We start from the raw sequence: 11,558 nt of genomic DNA on the forward strand, positions 1-11,558 counted from the left end.
CCCCAGGCTCACGCATATGGCCGGCTGCTGTTCCCATACGGCGGTAGCCCAGGTGAGAGCCCTTCCAGACATCAACATGATGAGGTAGGCTATTTTGGAGCGATCCGAGGGGAAGGAGGAGGGCTGAAGCTCGAAAATGAGGACAACCTTTGCTAAAAAATGCCCGACAGGTGCTCAGCTCTCTGTTAAATAGTTTCGGGGGATATAACCGGGGATTCAAGGAAGATGGAGTGGCCGGTGGGGCGGTGCTGCTAAATTGAATTGTTCATGTAGCATGTCCAACACCCGGTCATGGCACTCAGCCAACGTTTGAACCCTCTCCCATCAGCCCACGAATCAATTCCTCATGCCTACCAATGGAGGCTCCTTAGGAGGAGATGTCGTTGCGCAGCGGGTCCGGGTCTGCTGGGTCAGTCAGGGCCAATTCCTACTATCAGATATGAAGGTAAGACCCAGATGCGGACCACGTCGGATAACCAATAATTTAAAAATCCCAAAGGGGCAGGCTGACAGACAGGTTAAAGCAGGCAGGGGTCAATAGTCCAGAGAAGTGGGGGAAAGGTACATTACGGCAGCAGGCTCAGGGTCAGGGGCAGGCAGAGTTGTCAGGCAAGCAGGCTCAGAGACAGGACAGGCAAGGGTCAAAACCAGGAGGGCAAGAAAAATAGAGACTGGAGAAAAACAGGAGCTGAGACAAACCGCTGGTTGGCTTGAACAAACAAGACGAGCTGGCACAGACAGACAGAAAACACAGGTATAAATACACAGGGGACAATGAGGAAGAAGGGCGACACCTGGAGGGGGGTGGACACAATCACAAAGACAGGTGAAACAGATCAGGGTGTGACACAAACAGGCAAAATGTCAGTAGAGAGACAAAGTGGAGTCGCTATTCAGCGGCTCAGACACTGGATTTATTAATAATTCAGTTCAGATGGACATTTTTATAGTCTATTGAATGTTTATATGGAATGCCACTATTTTGATTGCATTTGCTATTAGCATGTACACCATAAACGTATGCTATCTCATGAACTTCCCTACTGTCAACTTTCCTAAACACTGACCAGCTGACATGTGGCGTGCCATCATGACTCCTGAGGTTGTGGATTGTGGTCCAAACTGAGCTCTGACATCGCCCAAAATATTTAGTCTTACACAGTTTCCAATGTAAAATAGAGTGACCTTTGAGAGACCAAAACATCACCCATGTTATATTTTACCCTTTAAAATGCCCAATTGAGTTATTGTACCTTTTCTCTCATCTCTAACGATTAGTAAGGCTGAAGGACAGGCTAGGTGGGCACAGCAACATCCAATCCCGTCATACATTACATCATGCTTTCACAAATGTTTATCCAACCATTTGTTCCTTTGTGTGTTCACTTGTTTTGTGTGTCCAAAATGTTTTGGTTGGTGGCAGTGTGGTGTGTGTGTGTGCTGGTGTGTGTGTGTGTTTGTCGTTTGTATGTGTGATGTGTGCGTGTGGTGTGCTGTGTGTGTGTGTGTTGTGTGGTGTGTGTGTGTGTGTGTGTGTGTGTTGTGTGCTGTGTGTGTGGTGTGTGTGTGTGTGTGGTGTGTGTGTGTGGTGTGGTGTGTGTGTGTGGTGTGTTGTGGTGTGTGTTGTGTTGGTGGTGTGTGTGTGTGTGGTGTGTGTGTGTGTGTGTGTGTGTGTGTGTGTGTGTGTGTGTGTGTGTGTGTGTGTGTGTGTGTGGTGTGTGGTAGCAGAGATCCTGGGGAGGGGAGTGTCTGTCAGTAGACTCAGGGATAAATAGAGAGGCAGAGCTCAGAGTTTGTCAGAAGGCAGACCTGACAGGGTCACACACAGGACCAAGCAGGAGAAGGACCTCGGCATTTTTACCTTTTATTACAAATGGAGAAACATGAAGATGTTCAATACTGTTTTCAAGACGGAAACTCTTCTTGCAGAAAGGCTTCGCTATCGACATCTATCTACATAACACTGTACATCTTCTTCTCATTGATTTCAGCAGTTACAGTATTTTTGAACCTACTGGTGATCATCTCCATCTCTCACTTCAAGCAGCTCCACACTACAACCAACCTGCTCATCGTATCTCTGGCTGCATCAGATCTCCTGGTGGGACTGGTTGTGATACCAGTAATGACTGTAGCAACAATGGAATCATGCTGGGATTTTGGTGAATATTTCTGTGTGATTCATGCCTACTTTGCTTGTTTATGTACTTCTTTATCTCTGGGTAATTTGGTCATGATATCTATTGACCGCTATGTTGCTGTGTGTGATCCCTTATTGTACCACTCTAAAATAACAATATCAAGAATCATGTGTTGTATATCCATTACCTGGTGTTGTTGTATCATGTACCGTGCTGCTAATACACATTTTTTTGTAAATGTACAGGGACCAAGTAGGTGTTTGAATGAATGTATTACCGTTGAAGGGTCAATCTGGGTTAATATCACTGACATTGTAATTACAATGGTTGTCCCGTGCTCTGTTATTGTAACACTTTATTTGAAAATCTTTGTGGTGGCCAGATCACAGGCCAGAAAGGTATTTTCTAAAGAGGCTGCCAGTGTGTCTGGTGTTAAAACTGTACAGGCAAATAAGTCTGAGAGAAAAGCAGCAAAAACTCTGTCTATTGTTGTTTTCAACTATTTCATTTGCTGGATTCCAACTCTATTTATTTTCTTATTTTTTTCTGTTTTAAGTGATCATTTATTATCGTATTTCATCAATTTTCTGTCATTTGTTAATTCCTTATTTAATCCAATAATTTATGCTTTCCTTTATCCATGGTTCAAAGTGACAGCTAAACTTATTTTATCTCTGAATTTCAGGCGTTTATAGTTCATATGTTTTTATTCCCTAGTTTGACAAACATAGGTTTGATATAGTTTTGTTATACAATTGTTGTAAGTATTTAATTCCTGTAACAATACACTGACATGACTTATCTCATTGTTTTCATCATCGGTACATGTGGTATTGATACAGAATAATCCTAGCCACCGTGCTTCTACACCTGCATTGCTTGCTGTTTGGGGTTTTACGCTGGGTTTCTGTACAGCACTTTGAGATATTAGCTGATGTACGAAGGGCGGTATAAATACATTTGATTTGATTTGAATTTGGTTGGATTGGAATGACATGGAGAAGGCATAAGAAGGGATAAGCTTGTTTTATAAAGGACACTGTAGTCATTTAGGGTTGTATATTCCAAATACCTAAGTCTGTGGTTGTTCCATGTTATTTAATGATAAATAGTATGTAAGTATTCTAGAAGTACATTTTGAGGACGTCATGAGTCGTTATGTATGTTTAACATCACCATCTATTGGCTTAATTGGGACACAATGCCTTCAACAAGTGTAGTAAAATGTAAATGTACAATATGCATGGTATCAGATAACATCCAAGTATAACTCAATGGTGTATTGTGTAAATAGTTGATGGTCAAATTTAAGAATATGCAAATATGGGTAAAACTTTATGTGGTTCGGTAATAAACTATTTGTAAATAATTTACAGTTAGTTCACCATTTATTAATCATTACTCCCAAATTTGTTAAATGTTAGTCAGGTAGGTATTCTCAAATGTGTAAATTGCTAGTATATAAATAACTACTATATGCATTAATGATTAACCACAACAGTGCAGGAGACCACAGCAGACACTTGAACATCAACATACTGGGTGAACACTACCACTAATCTCACAACCACTACTCTCACTACATCACAGCTGCCAGGTCAGGGGTCACACAGCAGGTTAGCTCTCTCAGATGCTGTGGAGTCAGAATGAATATAGAGATTGGTAACACTTTATAATAACACTTTGTAATGAAGAARGTATAATGGATTAGTAAATAGTTTATTCATCATTCATGTATCATTGCTCCCACATTTGTTTTAGTAAGCTGGTTATTCACACATTTATAAACAACTTTTTTAGTATGTAATAATGATTTATATGATCTCTCATCAGATGTTTAATAAATATCCTTATAAACCATTACCTGATCATTAGTAAAGTAGTTTTGCAGTCCCTAATCTAAAGTGAGGACTATTCATACTTTCTTAATACTTTATAAATGTTTTGAACAGTGACCAGTGTAATTAATCACAATAAGATGGACATGCTATTGGTAGATATTCCAGCAGGACCTGATGTTCCTTAAGTTCTCAAAATGACCTAGAACATATCAATGGTTAAACAATAAGCACACAACACAGAGGATGTTAAAGGAAATATATTGAACATTTTATTCCAAAACAGTCACACTGTTGTAGTAGTGTGCTGAAGGAAGTAACGTGTTTGTCTGAAAATGATAACATTCTTGTTTGTTCGGTGACTACCAAAACCAAAGTGTGGATTGGAGTCACTCATTAGAAATCAAATCACATTTAATATGTCACAAACATGTGTTTATCAGATGTTATTGCGGGTGTAGCGAAATGCTTGTGCATCTTGTTCTGACAGTGCAGCAATATCTAACAAGTAATATCTAACAAATTCACAACAAATACCTAATACACACAAATCTAAGTAAAGACTGGGTTTAAGAATATATGGATGAGCAATGTCAGAGTGGCACAGACTAAGAGCAGTTCATAGACTGCTTACAGGGTAAGGGAACCAATATCCAAATACATAATTTAACTGAATAATACGTTTCAAGTGTTATTACCTTTAACACACTACAAAATCAAATCAAAATCACATTTTATTGGTCACATACACATGTTTAGCAGATGTTATTGCGGSTGTAGTAAAATAGTTTTTACAGTGCAGTAGTATCTAACAATTCACAACAATACACAGAAATCTAAAAGTAAAAGAAGGGAATTAAGAAATATGTAAATATTTTGACAAGCAATGTCTGTGTGCTATTGACAAAAAATACAGAAGAATACAGTATATACATATGAGATGAGTAAAGCAGTATGTAAACATTATAAAAGTGACTAGTGTTCCATTATTAAAGTGACCAGGGATTCCATGTCTATGTACATAGGGCAGCATCCTCTAAGYTGCAGGTTTGAGTAACATGGTGGTAGTCACCTTGTGATGGGTATTTAACAGTCTGATGGCTTTGAGATAGAAGCTGTTTTTCGGTCTCTCGGTCACAGCTTTGATGCAKCCGTAGTGATCTCGCCTTCTGGATGATAGCGGGGTGAACAGGCCGTGGCTCGGGTGGTTGATGCCCTTGATGATCTTGTTGGCCATCCTGTGACATTGGGTACTGTAGGTGTCCTGGAGGGCAGGCAGGGTGCCCCCGGTGGTGAGTTGGGCAGTCCGCACCACCCTCTGGAGAGCACTTAGTATTCAGACCCTGTACTCAGTACCTTGTTGAAGCATCTTTGCCAGCGAATACAGGGTATGACGCTACAAGCTTGGCACACCTGTGTTTGCAGAATTTCTCCCATTCTTCTCTGCAGATCCTCTCAAGCTCTGTCAGGTGGAATGGGGAGCGTCGCTGCACAGCTTTTTTCAGGTCTCTCCACACACGTTCGATCAGGTTCTAGGCCGGGCTCTGGCTGGGCCGTTCAAGCATGTTCAGAGACTTGTCCAGAAGCAACTCCTGCATTGTATTGGCTGTGTGCTTAGGGTCGTTATTCTGTTGGAAGGTGAACCTTTGACCCCGTCTGAGTTCCTGAGAGCTCTGGAGCAGGTTTTCATCAAGGATCTCTCTGTACTTTGCTCCGTTGATTTTTTTATTGTTTACAATAGGGTTTACAGCGAAAYCATATATTACACTGGTCACTGTTCCAAACATTTATAAAGTATTAAGAAAGTATGAATAGTCCTCACTTTAGATTAGGGACTGCAAAACTACTTTACTAATYATCAGTAAATGGTTTATAAGAACATGTATTAAACATCTGATGTATGATCTTCTGAATCATTATTACATACTATAAAAGTTGTTTATAAATGTGTGAAAAACTAGCTTACAAAAATAAATATGGGAGTAATTATAAATAAATGATGAAAACTATTTACTAATCCATTATAAATMATTTAGTGTGTTACCCAATCTCTATAATCCTTCAGAGTAAACAGTATCTGAGAGAGCTGCTCTGGTGTGACCCCTGACCTGGCAGCAGTGATGTAGTGAGAGTAGTTGTATTATGGAGACTATTTAGTGTTCATACCCACTATGTTGAGGTTGACGTGTCTACTGTGGTCTCCTGCTCTGTTGTGTTGAATCATTAATGTATATACTGTAGTAGTTATTTATAAATGTGAGAATACCTAACTTAGTAACATTTCGCAAATGTGGCCTTAATATTAAATTGTTAACAAACTGTAAATGCCTTACAAATGGTTCATTACTGAATGTTATTATAAAGTGTTACCCATAATTGCATGTTCTTGCATTTTACCATCAACTACTTACACAATACTGAAATTCTTTAGACCTGGACGTTATCTGAWATCATGCAGTATTGTACATTTCAACTTTAATACACTTGATGAAGACGTTGTGTCACAAACGAGCCACTAGAGGGAGATGTTAAGCAACATACAGAATGACTCATGACGTCCTCAAAATGTACTATGAGAACAACTGACATACTATTTGTCAATAAGTAACACGGAACAACGACAGACTTAGGTATTTGGAGTACACAATCCACAATGACTACAATGCCCTTTATAAAACAAGCGTATGCATTCTTATGCCATCTCCAAGTCATTCCAATCCAGACAAATCATTCTGTATCAACAACACATGTTTCTATGATGACAACACTGAGGTAAGTAATGTCAGTGTATTGTTACATTAAAAAAAAATAATAATAATTGTAGAAAAAAACTTAATCACACCTATGTTTGCCAACCAAGGGAATAAAATCATAGGAACTATGAACGTCTTGTCTTCAAAGTTAAAAAAAAAGTTAAGCTGTCACTTTGAACCATGGATACAAGAAAGCATAAATTATTGGATTAATTAAGGAATTAACAAGTTGCAGAAAAAGGTTGAAATATGATAAGAAATTGTCAAAGAAAAAGAGAAGAAACAAAGAAAATAAATAGAGTTGGAATCCAACAAATGAAACAGTTGAAAACAACAATGAAAATGTTTTTTGCTGATTATCTCTCAGACATGCAAACAGTGTCAGAGCCGGTGTAGTAGGATTCAATCTTAGTACTGTTTTGACGCTTTGCCTGTTTGATGGTTCGTCTGAGGATGTGTCTGGATTTCTTACAATTGTCCGAATTAGTGTAAGAGGTAGCTTGAAAGAGGTAGCTCTAGGCTTTAGCTCAGTGCGGATGTTCCCTGTAATGGCTTCTGGTTGGGATATGTACGTGTGGTCACTGTGGGGATGACGTTGTCGATGGACTTATTGATCAAGTCAAATCAAACTTTTTTTGTCACATGCGCCGAATACAACAACTGTAGACCTTACTGTGAAATGCTTACTTACAAGCCCGTTACCAACAGTGCAGTTCAAGAAGAGTTAAGAAAATATTTACCAAATAAACAAAAATAAATTATAGAAAGCAACACAATATCATAACAATAACAAGGCTATATACAGGGCATACCGGTACCGAGTCAGTGTGCAGGGGTACAGGTTAGGTAATTTGTACATGTAGGTAGGGGTTGAAAGTGACTATGCATAGATAATAAACAGCGAGCAGCAGCAGTATACAAAACAAATGGAGGGGGGAGGGTGTGGGGGGGGGGGGTCAATGTAATAGTCGCGGTGGCCATTTGATTAATTGTTCAGCAGACTAATGACTTGGGGGTAGTAGCTGTGAACTGTAATGTTCATCAAGTTATGTATTTACATATTGGTTTCCTTACCCTGTAAGTAGTCTATGAACTGGTCAAATAAGTGACTGCAATCCACACTTTGGTTTTAGTAGACAAAATCAAAGCATTTTCGGATGAAAAACGTTACTTTACTCAGAATAAYGTGTGTCTGAAGTTACATATCGCACTAATACAACAGTGTAGCTGTTTTTGAATAAAATATTAAATATTTTTCCTTTAACATCCTCTGTGTTGTGTTATTATTGTTTAACCATTGATATGTTCTAGGTCATTTTGAGACCTTAAAGGGCAGCTGAACTCAAAAACCAACTTCTCTGGTTGAAAAAGGCCGATGCTCAATGTTTCTGATATTAGTCAGAAACATTGATTCTAGTGTATAAATGTTGTACAGAGTGTAAATAGCACAATTTTCCAAAACAGAGATTTGTGAGATTTAAGTAAGCTGTTATGTTCCTAAATCACTTGGAAATGCGCATCTGGACAATGCACGCTCAAAAAATCTGATATTCGTGTTACTGTTGACAGTACAAATTCCTCTGAAATGTGCGTCTTCTTCCTTCGGACGATGATAACACTATGACCAATTGGGTGGGTGCAGTGTCCAGATGCACTTTCTTATTGGTTGGGAATGGAAGGGCTATGATTGGTGAGGGATAACTTAGGTAGGCTGAGCAGCCAAACTAACTTAAGGGACACTGAAGGGACTGTGAGGTGAAGTTAAGTAGAGAGGAGCAAGACAGCTTTTTTTTATAGACGCCCCAATATTTCTAATGGAAATATTAACATCCACGAAAAGGCCTCGAACCTAAATGGCACAGTCTCTAATGGGGGCCACATTATTTAAAGTCTCTGAAAAGCCACAGGCCTCAAGGGGGAAGCTTATTGTTATGTGTGAAAAATCCTACCCGGCAGGAAAGGCATGGCTTAGGTGCCGCCCTGCGAGGGAGGCACAGCAATACGCGGAGACAGTCCCGGGGCTGCCCCATGGAACGCCATGCAGGTAGGGGAGGGCCCTCTAACTCAGCTGGTGCAGGGCAGCTGGGCCCCATCCTTAGAAGCTGAGTGCAACGCTGGAGTCTGAAGCAGGTGGATCGCCTACTAAGGCGGAGAAATGTGGCATGCCGACCACAACTGTTGTTGGCAGCTCACTGGCCGNGAGGGAAGGCTGCCGTTACAGAGTCAGTATGTTGGCAGCAGCCACTCTATGTTAGTGATGGCTGTTTAACAGTCTGATGGCCTTGAGATAGAAGCTGTTTAACAGTCTGATGGCCTTGATTTAGAAGCTGTTTTTCAGTCTCTCGGTTCCAGCTTTGATGCACCTGTACTGACCTCGCCTTCTGGATGGTAGCGGGGTGAACAGGCAGTGGCTCGGGTGGTTGTTGTCCTTGATGATCTTTATGGCCTTCCTATGACATCGGGTGGTGTAGGTGTCCTGGAGGGCAGGTAGTTTGCCCCCGATTATGCATTGTGCAGACCTCACTACCAACTGAGAACAGTTGATTTCAGCAGTTACAGTATTTTTGAACGTACTGTGATCATCTCCATCTCTCACTTCAAGCAGCTCCACACTCCAACCAACCTGCTCATCCTCTCTCTGGATGTGTCAGATCTCCTGGTGGGACTGATTGTGATACCAGTAATGACTGTAGCAACAATGGAACCATGCTGGGGATTTGGAGAACATTTCTGTGTGTTTCAATTCTACATCACTTTTTTATGTACTGCTTTATCTCTGGGTAATTATGTCTTGATATCTATTGACCGCTATGTTGCTGTGTGTGATCCCTTATTGTACCACTCTAAAATAACAACAACAAGAATCATGTGTTGTATATCCATTACCTGGTGTTGTTGTATCATATACGATGCTGTTATTATAAAAAACTTTGTAAATGTACAGATACCCAGTAGGTGTTTGGCAGAATGTGTTATTGTTGAAGGAATAACATGGGTTAATATAATTTACGTTGTATTTATAATGGTTTTCCCATGCTCTATTATTATAACACTTTATATGAAAATCTTTGTGGTGGCCAGATCACAGGCCAGAAAGGTATTTTCTAAAGAGGCTGCCAGTGTGTCTGGTGTTAAAACTGTACAGGCAAATAAGTCTGAGAGAAAAGCAGCAAAAACTCTAGCTATTGTTGTTTTCAACTATTTCATTTGTTGGATTCCATCTCTATTAATTTACTTTGTTTTTTCTGTTATAGGTAATCATTTAATATCATATTTCACCAGTTATCTGGCACTTGTTAATTCCTTAATTAATCCAATAATTTATGCTTTCTTTTATCCATGGTTCAAAGTGACAGCTAAACTTATTTTAACTTTGAAGATAAGACGTTTATAGTTCCTATAATATGATTCACTAGTTCGGCAAACATCGGTTTGATAGTTTTGTTCTTCAATTGTTGTAATTATTTAATGTAACAATACACTGACATGACTTATCTCAGTGTTGTCATGATTGATACATGTGGTGTCGATACAGAATGATTTGTCTGGATTGGATTGGAATGAATTGGACAAGGCATAAGAATGCATAAGCTTGTTTTATAAAAGACATTGTAGTCATTGTGGATTGTATACTCCAAATACCTAAGGCTGTGGTTGTTCCGTGTAATTTAATGATACATAGTAAGTATTCTAATAGTACATTCTGAGGACGTCATGAGTCATTCTATATGTTGTTTAACATCTCCCTCTAGTGGCTCAATTGTGACACAACGTCTTCATCAAGTGTTGTAAAGTTGAAATGTACAATACTGCATGATATCAGATAACGTCCACGTCTAGATAACTTCTGTATTGTGTAAGTAGTTGATGGTAAAATGCAAGAATATGCAACTATGGGTAACACTTTACAATAACATTCAGTAATAAACCATTTGTAAGGCATTTAGAGTTTGCTCACCTTTTAATATTAAGGCCACATTTCTGAAATGGTATTTAGCTAGGTTTTCTCACATTTATAAATAACTACTACAGTATATACATTAATTATTCAACACAACAGTGCAGGAGACCACAGCAGACACTTCAACCTCAACATACTGGGTATGAACACTACCACTACTCTCACTACATCACTGCTGCCAGGTCAGGGGTCACACCAGAGCAGCTCTCTCAGATACTGTTTACTCTGAATGAATATAGAGAGTGGGTAACACACTAAATAGTTTATAATGGATTAGTAAATAGTTTATTCATACTTTATTTATCTTTACTCCCATATTTATTTTATTTATTCACACATTTATAATCAACTTTTATAGTATGTAATAATGATTCAGAAGATCATTCATCAGATGTCTAATAAATATTCTTATAAACCATTTACTGATCATTAGTAAAGTAGTTTTGCAGTCCATAATCTAAAGTGAGGACTATTCATACTTTCTAAATACTATATAAATGTTTTGAACAGTGACCAGTGTAATTTATCACAAAAAGATGGACATGCTATTTGTAGATATTCCAGCAGTACCTGATGCTCCTTAAGTTCTCAAAATGACCTAGAACATATCAATGGTTAAACAATAAGCACACAAGACAGAGGATGTTAAAGGAAATATATTGAACATTTTATTCCAAAACAGTCACAATGTTGTAGTAGTGTGCTGAAGGAAGTAATGTGTTTGTCTGAAAATGATAACATTCTTGTTTCTAGGCACTGACTGATTGCAGTCACTCATTAGAAATCAAARCAGATTGTATTGGTCAAAAACATGTGTTTAGCAGATGTTATTGCGGGTGTAGAGAACTGTTTATGCATCTAGTTC

At 39.0% G+C, this 11,558-nt stretch overlaps 2 protein-coding genes across 2 annotated transcripts; both read left to right on the top strand.

Annotated features, from left to right (window-relative positions):
* Window positions 1-1,815: 1,815 nt before the first annotated feature.
* On the top strand, window positions 1,816-2,836 carry LOC112076731 (trace amine-associated receptor 13c-like). Its single transcript, XM_024143419.2, has one exon. It carries the CDS (start codon window positions 1,874-1,876, stop codon window positions 2,834-2,836), a length of 963 nt encoding a protein of 320 aa, XP_023999187.2. The 5' UTR covers window positions 1,816-1,873.
* Window positions 2,837-9,327: 6,491 nt separating this feature from the next.
* LOC139026139 (trace amine-associated receptor 7a-like) lies at window positions 9,328-10,126 on the top strand. Its single transcript, XM_070441432.1, has one exon. The coding sequence runs from the start codon at window positions 9,416-9,418 to the stop codon at window positions 10,124-10,126; it is 711 nt and encodes a 236-aa protein (XP_070297533.1). The 5' UTR covers window positions 9,328-9,415.
* The last annotated feature ends 1,432 nt before the right edge of the window (window positions 10,127-11,558 follow it).

The sequence above is a fragment of the Salvelinus sp. IW2-2015 genome, unplaced genomic scaffold, assembly GCF_002910315.2.
Source record: "Salvelinus sp. IW2-2015 unplaced genomic scaffold, ASM291031v2 Un_scaffold3967, whole genome shotgun sequence".
NCBI lineage: Eukaryota > Metazoa > Chordata > Actinopteri > Salmoniformes > Salmonidae > Salvelinus > Salvelinus sp. IW2-2015.

What these genes read in the sequence shown, in the direction of transcription:
- LOC112076731 (XM_024143419.2), top strand. Translation starts at nt 1,874, where the DNA reads ATGGAGAAACATGAAGATGTTCAATACTGTTTTCAAGACGGAAACTCT.
- LOC139026139 (XM_070441432.1), top strand. Translation starts at nt 9,416, where the DNA reads ATGACTGTAGCAACAATGGAACCATGCTGGGGATTTGGAGAACATTTC.